We start from the raw sequence: 16,596 nt of genomic DNA on the forward strand, positions 1-16,596 counted from the left end.
ATAGGGGGGATATATAGCTATGTTTCTTAATGGACTGCATCCTATATTCTGCACATTTAAAAAATACTAATATATAAATATCTATGTTTATGGTTAGAAAAATTAAAAAAAATTAAGAAAGCTACTAACAATTTTGTTAAAAACAAGGCTCTGAAAAACAATCTGAGGGTTTTGAAGGGGCAGGGGTGGGAGGTTGGGGGAACCAGGTGGTGGGTATTAGAGAGGGCACAGATTGCATGGAGCACTGGGTGTGGTACAAAAACAATGAATACTGTTACGCTGAAAAGAAATTAAAAAAAAAAACAAAACCCAAAACAAGGCACTTTATCATACAAAACACACAATTACAAAACAAGTAACTTCAATTCGGACTTTAATTCCTCCCAATTTGGGGATTCCTAGGCAGAGGTTAAAGGGAGGTATATGTGCCCTCTGATAATCACATAACGCATATATACTTTTTTTTCTATAGAGAGACTTATAATAGTATTTGTCATTAATCCAGCTAATCAAGTCAGTCAGCAAATATAAAAAAATTATTTCATGTATTCTATAACTTGACTATTAGCTTATTAAATACTATAAATCAAATACCAGAAATCTGCTCAAAATCAAAGCAATATTCAACATAATGAAACTAAAATACAACACAACATAGAGATGTATGTTCATGTTTCCATCAAATAGCACTATTAAACTTGCTTTAGGTGCCTTAGGATTTATCTCGAGGACACTGAATGATGAGTTGACTTAGTCAACTGAGCATAAAGCAGTAACAATAAACAATAAACAATAAAACCAGGTAAGCCTGATGAAAAGACTCATACAGTAATTTCTTGTGATCTTACTGTGTGCTGGACACTATGCTTTATTCACATTGTGTTATTCACTGTAGTCTTGTGAACTGGATATGAATGTCACTGTCATTTTATGAATGAGGAAACTGAGGCCTCTGGACATGATGACATGTCATCTGGATTCTGAGGAATAGGCTGAGGTGTTTATTGGCAGAATGAAGGAAAAACAGGAGGGGAGTGAGCTTCAAACTCTTAGATGGTGGTCAGCTATACTACTTTCCCACTGAATACCAAAATTCTTTTTAATAAATGGCAAATGGTGAAAGCCATATGTGTTTTAGATGTTCCTAACTGAAGTAAACTTGATTTATGGGATAGAATCTTACGGAAAACAGAGATGCATGTGTTCTCATGCAGCAAATTCCTAATAGATGTTTTTCTTCTTTGGAATTAAGATGTAAATAAAAATGGTTTTATGGTGACGTAAATAAAAAGTTTCAAGAGGCCAGGTTAACTCTGTTTGTTTGTTTTTTGGTTCCATAGTCTAGATATATATGAAGACTTCACAATAATTACTATTTGGTATTCTCAGAAAAGCCTCAATAGACTTCTTTGTTTTGCATGTTACTCTGGCAAAAAGGAGTCTTTGAAGTTCAAATTACACTTTAAATGTAAATGTCATAAATTGCTCCTTGTATTAAAGAATTGACCACCTTCTATGCATAATACTAGAAAAGGCATCTTTAAAATCTTTAATACTCCTGAAGACAACAAAATTATATTCAGGTATAGGAAATTAATATGACTAGGTTAGAGAGAGGGGTGGAATTTGGAAGTTGAAAAGAATCTTACCAAAGTCTGCAAATGCGGACTGTCCGACCACCATCATATTTTGAGGTTTTTCAAATACAGTACTGAGAGAGAAATTTCCATCCTGTTAATGGCAGAAAATTTTGGGTTAGACTATCATAATTTATTCATTTGTCACATGTGAAAGAAAGCATTTAAACTGAAGCAGGGAAATAAATAATTTAAGGCTTTTGTTGTACTGTCCAAAAATTATTCTACTTTCCTATAATACCTTTATCATTAAAAAAAAAAGAAAGAAAGAAACTGCTGTGAGTTGATAAAGATTGCCTGGAGTGCTTTTCTGCTGTCCCTTTCAGTTGTATATCCTTTACTAAATCTTCTTTATAATTTCAGATGTAATGACTGTCTTCTACTTTCAAGTACCATGGAAACAGTAGAATATTTGGTATATTCTTTATATTTGGTAAAACAAAGAAGTATGAAAAAAATTCCTACCTTGAGGGAGCTTACAATCCAGTTGGGAGATAAGATATGTCAGGGAAATAGAACTTCTGAAGGTAATATATATAAATGGTACAAGTAGCAAATGTATGTTTCACAGATTTCAAAAATTTCTATTGGGCATAATTAAGAAAAAAATTTAGATTCAAATGAAATGAGAATTCCACTGATCCTTACAGAGCTAATTACTTAACAATTCAAATTTATGTATCATTGAGAAAAGGGAGTCAAGGATTAAGACTGGCAGGTACTAGGGGTGGCTAAGCTAAATAAAAAAAGAAAACCCATTAGAGATCATTTGTTTCAGTTACTCTTTCTGAAATGGAGAGTTACACATCTTACTTATAAAAATATGCATTTCTTTAAATTATTCTTTCTTTTCTATAATTTTAGGTGACAATACCAGAAAAATCAGCCAAACACTGAATTTGGGATCTGAAGCACTCTTTTTATCACTGACATATTTATTTACTATTTGACATACTGACAGACAGAGATCACAAGCAGGCAGTGAGGTAGGCAGAGAGGGAGAGAGGAGGAAGCAGGCTCGCCGCCGAGCAGAGAGCCCGATGCGGGGCTTGATCCCAGGACCCTGAGATCATGACCCGAGCTGAAGGCAGAGGCTTTAACCCACTGAGCCACCCAGCACCCCGCAAGTTAGTTTCTTAAGAAATCCCTTCTGATATTTACAAAGAAAAGCACTGCTGCATTAAAAACATGAAGACCAAATGATTGAGGAACATGAGTAAGTGGGTAAGATTTGTCTTGTGGCAGACAATTTTCTAAACATTTTAACACTATTATCTGCATGCAGAAATATGTTTTCCCTACAATTACTAATATATCTGATATACTTTTTGAATGATCTTTCTATAGAAATCTTATTTACACAGTGTCTTATACCTTATGAATCCCCTCCAGTCTTACCGATACCTGAAATTACATTACAGATATATCAAAGGTGCCCAAGTTCTGATTGAAGTGTCAGGTGTTTTTACATTTTAGAAAGACCACAGCACTGGGTACAGAGTGGACATAATGGTTCTAGAGATTCATTATAGAACGAATGGAAAAATCTCTTTTAAAATACTTCAGCTTCATGTATCATAAAGTAGAATATCACCTCATTATACTGATTCAAGTGAACAAACTACTCCAGTGAAAATATGTTAAACTTAGTAAATATACCTAGAAATATTTCTGGATATAACTTTACAATGTATCTCCATCAAGAAACACTAAGTACTTCCCAGGTGATGTCCTTCCATGTCTAAGATGCCACATGAACCCTGAACCTCAATAGAAGGAAAGTAATACTTCCTTCTAACTGCTGGAGGAAGAGAATATATTCTTGGTATAGTCTAGTAGAAAGGTCACTAGACATGGAGTTAGATAACAGGGGTTCTAATCCTGCTTTCATTGGCAAGTCATCTCACTTTGGGACAGCCATTACTGTTCTGGGTCTGTTTCTTAACAGTTTAGTAGGGGATTAATGTACTATCTACTTGAGCATTCTAGAGAGGATCAGTGCAATGATAGATTAGAAGTATTCTGCAAAATGTGAACTTATCAAGCTCTTACATGGTATTTTCATAATGGCAGTCCTGTGCTTTGATGAGCTGCAAGTGCTTTTATCATGGGCTTCTTTTTTTCTTTTTTTAAAGATTTTATTTATTTTTCAGAGAGAGAGAGGGGGAGAGAGCGAGCACAGGCAGACAGAATGGCAGGCATAGGCAGAGGGAGAAGCAGGCTCCCTGCCGAGCAAGGAGCCCGATGTGGGACTCGATCCCAGGACGCTGGGATCATGACCTGAGCCGAAGGCAGTTGCTTAACCAACTAAGCCACCCAGGCGTCCCGATCATGGGCTTTTTTTTGACACTAATACACTATGTTCTATCCCATTCTTTACCATGCTGTTCTTACTGGCCTTCAGTGTGTCCCTACAATCCAAAATTTGTCTTAATTCACTAGGGGTTCTGCTGCAGTTATGTCTTTTGCCTTTCCTTTTGCCTATAACCATATGAAATGACTGTACAAAGATTTAAGCGTAGAAATTTTAGAAACAGATTTCCTAGTTCAACTTCTAGGTCCACTGTTTGCTAGCATTCAGATCTGAGTAAGTTAGTTCTAATCTAAGCATCTGTTTATTTATCTTGAAAATGTATTTTTACAAAGCTTTTGTGAGGATTAGTGATAATCCATATAAAGTGCTTAGTAGAATATATGCATATATTCACTATTATCACAAGTAGGAACACTAGTAGTAATACCACTATTTCTGCTACCAAAACTACCCCCTACTATTGAAGCAGGTAACCCACTGGCATTGACAGAGGAAACTACCTGCCATTTTCTGTTTTAATGCCAGCCACAAGTGCAATGCTGTAACAAGTATCTTTTTGTAGATGACTACCTATGCTTTGGCCTGCACGTGTTTTGTTGTTGTTGTTTGTTTGTTTGTTTGTTTTTAGAGAGAGAAAGAAAGGGAGATAGGGAGGAAGGGGCAGAGGGAGAGAGAATATTAGGCAGGCTCCAATGTGGAGACTGATGCAGGGCTCAATCTCATTACCTGAAATTCTGACCTGAGCTGAAATCAAGAGTTGTATGCTTAACTGACTGAGCCACGCAGGTCTCCCCAGCCCATGTGTTTTAATATTTAGCGTGAAAACTCTTATATGTACAGTGTTTGGAAAAAATGACCAAGAAGCAATATCTGATGACTATTTTGTATCTACAGTTTTATTCATATACAGCAATGATTTTCAACTGGGGGTGATTCTGTTCTCTGGGGGACACTGGACAATGTCCGGAGATCTATATGACTGTCATAACTGGAGCTAGCTATTAGCACCTAAGTCAGAGATACTGACAAACAACCTACAGTGCATAGGACAGAACTCTACAATGAAGAATTATCTGGTCTCAAATGGTAATAATGCCAAGATGGAATTCTGGCATAAAGGGTGATGGGTAAAGCCCAATGACTTTGCCATTCTTGTCCTAGCTACTCCCCTTTGTGACACTTATTTAGTCTCTTCTTTGAGTTCTAGTCTGAACAATTCTTACCACCTCCTTGATATGTCTCTTATCTGACATAATATTTTCCCTGCCTCAAATCAGGTATTTCATTCATCTTATTTGTTACTAGTCACTAATAGAAAACACAAGGTAACCGTTCATTAATGGTCTTTCTCTCTAACATTTATCCTTTGTAGGCCATTTTTGATACTTTAGTCCTTTAATCATTCATCTTTTTTCTAGGTTATAGTAAATTCTACTTAAATTATCTCCCTGCCTCTAGATTTTCCATGCAAACTTATCTGATATGGAGTAGCAAGATAACTGCAATAATGAAAGCTCTTTTCATCTCACCTTCAGTCCTAAAACATTTAAAAGTTTCTCAGTAAATACTTAAAAGGTCAAATGACTTAGTTTAGAAGTCAAGACTTCTGCTGATCTTACCTAAACCAATTCTTCTAATCTAACTTTTCAGTATCTTTTCATGCTCTGGCCCAAACCAGCCACATTCTATTCTCTGAATATGTTCTGAGTTTCCCCTGTATTTCCTTGCCCACTTTTGTCACTTGCCACTTTTTGTCACTTCCAACCATTAATATCCTGCTCATTTATACTGGCCACTTCAAATACCACATCTTTCTTGAAGTTCTCCCTGACGATCCTAAGTAGACCAAATGGAAGCAATTGCTCTGTCTTTGAGCTACTTGTAGCATGAGGTTTGTATGTCTCATCAAACCAGTCGGAGTTCCCCACACTCACATCTTAGCCCTTTTGGCCTATAAACTCTCTTAACTTTTCTGCCTCCTAGAGTACCTTCATGGGACTGTGTGGACAACTGCATTCTAACAAGATTTGCTGATGCTCTAGTTCTAGTACCTAATAGGATTTCAAGGGTTTTTTTTTGGCTAATAGTGAATACTACAAATTGTTTCCCCAATCTCTAACTGAAATAATCCTCCATTTTATAAAACCTATACTTTATCTGAAGTAATTGAGTTTACATTTCTCTTAATTTGTACCAGTGATTTTTTAATTGTTAACATGGGTATCTTAATGATCCAGCTGTTTTGCAGCAAGAACAACCCTTAGTCTCTATTGTTCAATAGCCAATTTATTAACTTTCTTTAAAGTCAACAATAATAAAAAGGATCAGATCAAAATCTGGTCTCTTCTTGATGATTTTTCTCCTACTACATTGCTTTAATATGTTTTATTCAGCAGGCTGCCACTACTTTCAAGATGAGACAAACCCAACTTCCTTAATATGTAACAACAGAGTGTTAGACAATCAGGAAAACAGAGGAATATTTTTCGAATGAAAGAACAAAACAAAACCACAGCAAAAAAGCTAAATGAGGGCGCCTGGGTGGCTCAGTGGGTTAAGCCGCTGCCTTCGGCTCAGGTCATGATCTCAGAGTCCTGGGATCGAGTCCCGCATCGGGCTCTCTGCTCAGCGGAGAGCCTGCTTCCCTCTCTCTCTCTCTGCCTGCCTCTCCATCTACTTGTGATTTCTCTCTGTCAAATAAATAAATAAAAATCTTTAAAAAAAAAAAAAAGCTAAATGAATGAAGATAAGCAGTACACATAAAGAATTCAAAGTAATGATCACAAAGCTATTTAGTGGACTTGAGAAAAGAGTGTAGAATTTCAGTGAGACAAGAGATTGAAAATATACAATGTAACCAGTTAAAGAGGATGAACTCAATAACAAATTAAAAATGTACTAGAGGGAATCAGTAGAAGATTAGAAAAGGGAGAAGAATGGGTTAGCAACCTGGAAGACAGAGTAATGGAACGCAACCAATGGAAAGCAAAGAAAAAAAAGAATAATAAAAATGGGAGTAGACTTAGGGAACTCAGTGATATAATCAACTGTAATAACATTTGCATTATAGGGATCCCAGAAGGAGAAGAAACAAAGGGGCAGAAAATTTGTTTGAAGAAGTAAGAGCTGACAACATCCTTAATTCAGGGAAGAAAACAGACATCCAGATCCAGGACACACAGAGACCCCCAAACAAAATCAATGCAAAGAAGTCCACACCATGGCACATAATTAAAATGGCAAGAAGTACTGATAAGGAGAGAATTTTAAAAGCAGCAAGAGAAAAAACAAACAAACAAACAAACAAAAAATGAAAAACCTAAATCAGTTACATTCAAGGGAAACCACATAAGGCTATCAGCTGATTTTTCAGCAGAAAGTTTATAGGTCAGAAGGGGGTGGAATGATATATTCAAAGTACTGAAAGGAAAAACATGCAACCAAGAATATTCTACCAAACAAGGTTATCATTCAGAAGACAAAAGAGATAAAAAGTTTCCTAGACAAACAAAAGTTAAAGGAGTTCATCACCACTAACCCAGCCTTCCAAGAAATGCTAAAAGGGAATTCTATGAGTGGAGAGAAAAGGCCATAATTAGAAGTAAGAAAATTATGACAACAAAGATTTCACAAGTAAATACAAATATAATAAAAGCACTAGATTAATCACTTAAAACAGCAGTACAAAGGTTAAAGGAAAAAAGCAGCAAAATCTATTATATTTATAAAGACCAGTCAAGGGATTCATAAAATAAAAGGATGTAATATATGATATCATACACAGAAAACATGGGGTGGGTTTCAGAGTAAAAATGTAGTGTTTTTAGAATGGGTTCAAACTTAAGTGACCATCAACTTAATACAGGTTATTGTATGCAAAAGATGTTATATATGAACCTAATGATAATCATATAACCAAAAATTTGTAATTGAGATACAAAAAATAAAGAGGAAGTAATCTAAGCATATCACTAAAAAACCCATCATATCACAAAGGATGACAAGAAAAGAATGAAGAGAGAAGAAAAACAACAACAACCAAAAAACAAGTAACAAAATGGCAGTAAGTATGTGCCTATCAATAATTATACTGAATGTAAATGATCTGACTGAATACTTCAAATAAAAGACAAAGGGTGACAGAATGGATAGAAAGGCAAGATGCATCTATATGTTGCCTATAGGATAATCATTTCAGACCTAAAAACACATGCAGACAGAAAGAGAAGGGAGAGAAAAACATTTACCATGTAAATGCAAGTGAAAAGAAAGCTGGGGTTGCAATCAATACTTATATCTAATAAAAGAGACATTAAAGGCAAAGACCATTTAGGAAACAAAGAAGGACACTACATAATGACAAAGGAAACAATCCAACAAGAGGATCTAACAATCGTAAATATTTATGCATCCAACATGGTAGAAGCTAAATATATAAAACAACTATTGACAGACATAAAGGAAAAATCAACAGGAATATAATAATAGGGAATTTTAATATCCCACTTACATCAATGGATAGATCACCCAGACAGAAAATCAACAAAGAAACAATAGCTTTGAATGATATATTGGACCAAATGGACTGAACAGATATATATTCAGAACATTTCACCCAAAAGGACGAGGAATACTCTTTCTTTTCAAGGGCACATGGAACACTCTCCAGATTGGATCACACATTGGGTCATTAAACAAGTCTCAATAAATTCAAATAGACTGAAATCATATCATGTATATTTTCTGACCTCAACAATATTAAACTAGAAATAAGTCACAAGAAAGAATTTGGAAAGAACACAAATACATGGAAACTACATAACATGATACTAAACAATGAATGGGTCAAGGAAGAAATCAAAGAGAAAATAAAAAAATACACGCAGACAAATGAACACGAAAACACAATGATCCAAAATCTTTGGGATACTGCAAAAGTGATCCTAAGAGGGACGTTTGTAACAACAGAAGCCTCAAGAAACAAGAAAAATCTCAAATAAACAACCTAACCTTACACCTCAGGAGCTGGAAAAAGGAACAACTAATGTCCAAAACCAGTAGAAGTAAAGAAATAACAAAGATTAGAACAGAAATAAGTGAAATACAGAAAAAACAAAAACAAAAACAGAAAGATCAATGACTCAAAAGCTGGTTTATTGAAAAGATCAACAAAAACTGATAAACCTTTAGCCAGACTCATCCAAAAAGCAACCCACTCCTGAAAAATAGAGAACTCAAATAAACAAAATCAGAAATGAAAGAGGAGAAATAACAATGAATAGCACAGAAATACAAAGGGTTACAGGAAAATATTATGAAGAATTATATGCCAACAAATTGAACCTAGAAGAAATAGATAAATTCCTAGAAAACTGTAACATCCCAAATTTGAATCAGAAATAGAAAAATTGACCAAACTGATTACCAGTAGTGAAATTTAATAAGTTTTCAAAAAACTCCCAATAAACAAAAGTCCAGGACCAAATGACTTCATAGGTGAATTCTACCAAACATTAAAAGAGTTACTACTACCTATTCTTCTCAAAATTTAAAAAAAAAAAAAAAGAAGATGAAGGAAAGCCACTCAATTCATTCTATGAAGCCAGCATTACCCATAATAAAACCAAAGAAAGTACAAAAGATAAAAATTATAGAACAGTAACTCTGATGAACACAGATGCAAAAATCCTCTACAAAATATTAGCAAAATGAATCCAACACTACATAAAAAATTGTTCACCTTGATTAAGGGGATTTATTCCAGGGATGCACAGGTGGTTCAATACATGCAAATCAATCAATATGATATATCAAATTAACAAGAGAAAGGATAAAAACCATGTGGTCATATCATCAAATGCAGAAAGAGCATTTGAGAATGTACAATATCTATTCATGATAAAAACTCTAACACAATAGTTTTAGAGGAAACATACCTCAACATAATAAAGGCCATATATACGAAAAACCCTGGCTAATATTACATGCAATGGTGAAACACTGAGCTTTTTCTCTAAGATCAGGAATAAGAAAATATGTCCAGTAATCACTTTTATTCAACATAGTACTGGAAATCTTAGCCACAGCAGTAAGACAAGAAAAAGAAATAAAAGGCATCCACTGGTAAGGAAGAAGTAAAACTTTCACTATTTGCAGATGCCATGATTTTATATATATATATATATATATATATATATATATATACACATATATGTATATATATATATATATATACACACACACACACACACAAAGTGTACCATAAAACTACTAGAACTGATAAATGAAAACAGTAAAGTTACAGGATACAAAATTAATATACAGAAATCTTGCATTTCTATACTCTAATAATGATATAGCAGCAGCAGAAGTTAAGAAAACAATCCCATTTACAACTGCACAAAAAGCAATAAATACCAGGAATATACTTAACCAAGAGGGTAAGTGACCCATACTCTGAAAACTATAAAATGCTGGGGAAAGAAACTGATGATGACATAAACAAATGGAAAGATACTCCATGTTCATGGATTGGAAGAAAGAATATTGTCATAATGTCCATACTACCCAAAGAAATCTACCAAAATACAAAAAACATTTTTCACAGAACTAGAACAAACTATCTTAAAATTTGTATGGAACCACAACAGACTCCAAATAGCAAAAGCAATTTTGAGAAAGAAGAGGAAAGCTGGAGGTATCACAACTGCAGATTTCAAAATATAGTACAAAGCTGTAGTAATCAAAACAGTATGACACTGGCAGAAAAATAGGCACATTGATCAATGGAACAGAATACAGCCCAGAAATAGACTCACGTGTATATGGTCAATCTATGAAAAAGGAGGAAAGAATACACAATGGGAAAAAGTCTCCTCAACAAATGGTACTACATAAACTGGGCAGCTACATGCAAAAAGAGTGAAACTGAACCACCTTCTTACACCATATAGAAAAATAAACCCAAAATAGATTAAGGACTTAAATGTGAGACCTGAAACCATAAGACTCCCGAAAAGAAAATAGGCAGTAATTGCCTTGACACTGACTGCACCAACAGTTTTCTAGGTATGTCTAGAGAAACAAGAGAGACAAAAGCAACATTAAACTATTGAGACTATACCAAAAGAAAAATCTTTGCACAGTAAAGGAAACCATCACCAAAACAAAAGGCAACCTTCTGAACAGGAGAAGGTCTTTGCAAATGATATTCAATAAGGGGTTAATATCCAAAATATATAAATAACTTACATAACTCAACACCAAAAACCCAGATAATTTGATTAAAAAATGGGCAAAGAGCCTGAAAAGACATTTTTCCAAAGACATAGATGGCCAACAGATACTTGGAAAGATGTTGAACATAACTAATCATCACAGAAATGAAAACTGCTATTAGATACCACTTCATATCTGTCAGAATGGCTTAAATCAAAAACATAAGAAATAAGTGTAACAAGTGTTGGCAAGGATGTGGAAAAAAGGAACCCTCTGTGTATTGACTGAAATGCAAATTGGTGGGGCCTCTGTGGAAAACAGCATGTAAGTTCCTCAAAATATTAAAAACTGAATTACCATATGATCCAAAGATTCCATTACTTGGTATCAACCCAAAGAAAACAAAAACACTAATTTGAAAAGATACAGACACCCCTATGTTTATTGCAGTGTTATTTACAATAGCCAAGATATGGAAGCAACCAAGGGTCCATTCATAGATAGAGAAAGAAGATGTGGTATATATACACAATGGACTATTACTCAGCCATAAAAATGAATGAGATCTTGCCATTTGCAATACATGGATGACTCTAGGGGGTATAAGGTTAAGTGAAATAAATCAGAAAGCCAAATTTCATATGATTTTACTCATATGTGGATTTAAGAACAAAATGAACAAATACACAAAAGAAACAGAGACAAATAAAACAGCCTCTTAAATACAGAGAAGAAAATAGTATTTGCCAGAGGGGAGGTGGGTGTAGGGATGAGTGAAACAGATAAAGGCAATTAAGAGTACAGTTATCCTAAAAAAAAAAAAAAAAAAATAGCACAGTTATCCTGATGAGTACTTAGTATTGTACAGAGCTGCTGATTCATGATACTGTATACCTGAAACTAAAATAACACTGCATGTTAATTATATTTAAATAAAAAAATAATAATCTAAGCTAGGGAAAAAGAAAATCAGCCTAGGCTGAGAGGACATCATACACTTAAAAGTACTTAATAATTTTATATACACCTTATATTTAAATGTAATGAGATTTTTTTATCCTCCAGGTGGATAGAGATTAGTCAAAATGGTTGATTTTTCTTGGTACTGTTTCCAAGGTCACCTAAAAACAAAGGTCCCCCAGCAGGGGGAGATTTAATTTACAATAATTATTAAGTATATGACAATCATATTTCTATTATCAGTAAAACTAATATAATTACACTTTTAAAAAAGTAGACAAAAATAAATCTTTCTGGTTTGATTGTCTATCTCCCATTTCTCATATTAAAAAAAAAAAGGATAAAATTATTTGCTGTAGAAGTCATACTTAAAAGCTCTAATCTTGTCTATACATAGCTTTTCCACTCAACTGAGTTTGTTTCTGTGAAAAATATTTGAGTCACGACCAACATCACTGACTATACTTTAAGAGATGCCTGATAATGAATTTCCTTCCACAAACTGCATGATAAATTTTTGAGATCTGCTTATTTTTCATCTGTATTAAATAGACGGGATATCAAGAGATCTAAAATTAAAATTTGTTAAGTGTCTATTGTGTGCTTGGCACTTTACACACATTATTTCATTTAATTTTCATAACATATGAAGCACTCTTATTCCCATTTTGCATAGGAGGAACATGAGGTTTAAAACTTGACCTTTATTTGATCAATGTCAGTCAGTTGGCCAATTTGGCCTGTCCTCAACTCCTGTCCTCTACAATGCAGCCTGAAATTCAATTTTAAGATCTGGAGTGTTCTGTTCTTCATTAATTAATATTTAATACAGTCTATGCCAAGCTAAAAGTAAAATAAAATAAAATCACATCAGTTTGGAGATCTTCAGTTTGCCATTAAAATATACACATATTGGGAAAGACTCCTTAATTCTGGTCAAGTTGGCAGTAAGTTTAGTGCATGTTGTTCTTATTTTCTTTATATAAGCCTGAAGGCAAGAAGGAAAAATTAGTCTTTTAAAAAGGGTTTTCTTCAATAAACCATCATGCTGACAAATTAAATGACAGTAACCTCTCTCAACAGCTGACAGCCTAGCAGGGGCCCTGTTAACATTCACATTAGGGCAGACTGATTGGTTTAATTGGCAGTCATGCCTAAAAACCTGCAGAGGAATTGATGCTGAATGAATCATTTCCTTTAGCAATATTCAGCAGTTTGAATGCAGCAATGCAACCAAAGGCTCTTAAAGTTGTTCTATTTATTGTTGAAACCAACCGACCAAGTGATTACTTTCATTTTATTTTCTAAAATTGTGTGCTTTTTACTGAAAGCCATCATTTAAAAAAGCTTCAAAGAAAAGATTTCTTACCACATTTTCCCATATCTCAAACTGGAAGGTACTAGAGGCAGACAATGTCGTGAGGAATAAATCTAGAAGGAAAATAATAGAATGGTAAGTTTTGTTACTGATGTATACATTTAAAACAGGAAGAAAAACAGTTATTAATAGAGTTGTACTTAAACATATTTTAAATTATTTTTAAGGAGCTTGATCCTGTCAAAGAAAAGAAAGCATATTATCCTGTACTAGTACAACTAAGGAAAATGTATTTAAAGGCAGCATTTGGTATTATTCCTTCAAAAGCATTCTTTATTTTTAAGAGCAGTTATGTGTATTAACCTTTTTTATCTTATACATTTTTATTTTAAAGCACACTATATTTTAAACAAAATATTCAAATTAGAATCACATTGTGCTTTCTCACCTAAGAGTTATGCTTCCTTATGTATCTCATATATATATATATGAGATACATAAGGAAGCATATGTATATATATATATGGCTTAAGTGTTATTTTAAGTCACAGTATCATAGCATCCAAAATCTTTAGTACTTATGTTAAGTGAACAATAAATTGTATTTCAAATTTTGAATAGAAGAATTGTCTTCATGTAGTCCAACTAAAAAAATTTATTCTATTGGAAAGTGTAAGATTTTTAATAAAATTTGTTGAAAAATAATAGGCTGACAGTCAAATCTAACACCCTATTAATCCAAAGGCCAGGTGAAATGCAAATCTATTCTAGTAGTAGTATTTATTATATTTGCATAGTGGCAATTTTACTTAGCAAATACATAGTTTCAGAATGATGAGCTGACTCATAAGAATATTAAAATAACATTACTCTTTCATGCTTTAAAAAGTGGGAATTATTCAGAGTGATATGCAGACCATAACTATTTTAAAGAAAAGATTTTTTCTGTCCTATTAAATTTGTTTAAGAAAACTATCCTTCACATTTTAATGTGTTTTCTGTAGAGATTTCATATGAGTTTAATGAAGCTCATTTATGAAATAATTATAATAATAAGAATTTTCATAGAATCCCCAGAAAGCTAAGTAATTTCTTCTCTGTTACAATTAGTTGTAGTTAAACTCCTGATTCCAAGTAAGTGAAACTATTCTTTCTGTCAATATATCAGATATCTCTTGATTTATTTTTACCACACTAAGGATGCTTTCCCTGTCTTTTTGAAGTCTTTTATGAAGATAATTTCTTTCTTTCTTTTTTTTAAAGATTTTATTTATTTATTTGACAGACAGAGATCACAAGCAGGCAGAGAGGCAGGCAGAGAGAGGAGAGAGGAGGAAGCAGGCTCCCTGCTGAGCAGAGAGCCCTATGCGGGGCTCGAACCCAGGACCCTGGGATCATGACCTGAGCCCAAGGTAGAGGCTTTAATCCACTGAGCCACCCAGGTGCCCCTGAAGATAATTTCTTTACTCTGTACTTCCATGCTCATCTAGGAAAATTCCCAAACAATACCTGAGATTTGTGAGATGATGCACCTACAGCCAACATCCTCTCCTTTTCCCATATACCCTCCACATTGCTATTAGCATGATGAAAAAATAAAAGTGCAAATCCGATCTCATTCCTTCTCTTCCAGTATCTCTTCTTCCCATATGAGGAAGCCTACTTATCTAAGTTTCCATGCTCATTTCCTGCTACTCTCTCACAAGAAACTGACTCTCTGTAGTACCCTTTTATGTCACAGCTATCTGATGTCCCCACTGTTCCTGAGGCCCTTCCTCTCCCTAGGCATAGCTTTCCCTTCATTGTTATTCCACTATGGTATCTCAATTGGCATGATTACAAGATCCTATGATATTCCAGTTTCATATCTGTCTTTCCTGAGCTTCTTGAGGGGAAGAGTCATGCCTAATTGGTTTTTATATCTCTGTGGTTTCTATGTACTTGGAAATGTGTTTGAATAACTGTTTTACAACTAAATGATACCATACACACACACACGCCCCACATATATACACATATACATGTCTACAGACATATGTAAGTGTGTTTATGGGTATATATATGTATATATATATTGTATTTAGTTATATAAAATATACAGTGGTTCCTGAAAATTGGCTTGAACTATCTATAAATAGTTACTCTATTGCATCTTTAAAAGGTATCTTGGGAAAAGAAGGGTTTTATGTTAGAGCATTTCATTCAAAATATGTATGACTGATTATAGTGACTCCTGTCTTAGGAATGTTTTAAAAACTGTTAATTTTTATCTGAAAATATGAGCCTGGTAATGGGTATTATGGAGGGCAGGGATTGCATGGAGTACTGGGGGTTACATGCAAACAATGAATCATGGAACACTGTATCAAAAACTAATGATGCTTGGCATCAGGGAAATACAAATCAAAACCACAATGAGATACCACCTCACACCAATCACAATGGCTAAAATTAACAAGTCAGGAAATGACAGATGCTGGTGAGGATGCAGAGAAAGGGGAACCCTCCTACACTGTTGGTGGGAATGCAAGCTGGTGCAACCGCTCTGGAAAACAGCATGGAGGTTCCTCAGAAAGTTGAAAATAGAGCTACCCTATGACCCAGCAATTGCACTACTGGGTATTTACCCTAAAGATACAAATGTAGTGATCTGAAGGGGCACGTGCACCCGAATGTTTATAGCAGCAATGTCCATAATAGCCAAACTATGGAAAGAACCTAGATGTCCATCAACAGATGAATGGATCAAGAAGATGTGGTATATATACACAATGGAATACTATGCAGCCATCAAAAGAAATGAAATCTTGCCATTTGTGATGACATGGATGGAACTAGAGGGTATTGTGCTTAGCGAAATAAGTCAAGCAGAGAAAGACAACTATCATATGATCTCTTTGATATGAGGAAGTGGAGATGCAATGTGGGGGGTTTGGGGTGTAGGAAAAGAATAAATGAAACAAGATGGGATTGGGAGGGAGACAAACCATAAGTGACTCTTAATCTCACAAACAAACTGAGGGTTGCTGGGGGGAGGGGGGCTGGGAAAGGCGGGTGGGGTATGTGCTATGGTGAGTGCTGTGAAGTGTGTAAACCTGGCGATTCACATACTTGTACCCCTGGGGATAAAAATACATTATATGTTTATA

The 16,596-nt window shown here is 34.5% G+C and overlaps 1 protein-coding gene across 1 annotated transcript in view; it reads right to left on the minus strand.

Annotated features, from left to right (window-relative positions):
• The window catches only part of ITFG1 (integrin alpha FG-GAP repeat containing 1), a 293,792-nt gene that overhangs the window by 191,503 nt on the left and 85,693 nt on the right, over positions 1-16,596 (minus strand). Inside the window, exons 7-8 of the mRNA XM_032326067.1 lie at positions 13,499-13,560; positions 1,650-1,731 (exon numbers count right to left, since the gene is read on the minus strand). Coding sequence (XP_032181958.1) covers positions 1,650-1,731; positions 13,499-13,560 — 144 coding nt within the window. The remainder of the gene's footprint in view (positions 1-1,649; positions 1,732-13,498; positions 13,561-16,596) is intronic.

Source organism: Mustela erminea, chromosome 19 (genome assembly GCF_009829155.1).
Source record: "Mustela erminea isolate mMusErm1 chromosome 19, mMusErm1.Pri, whole genome shotgun sequence".
NCBI classification, from domain to species: Eukaryota; Metazoa; Chordata; class Mammalia; order Carnivora; family Mustelidae; genus Mustela; species Mustela erminea.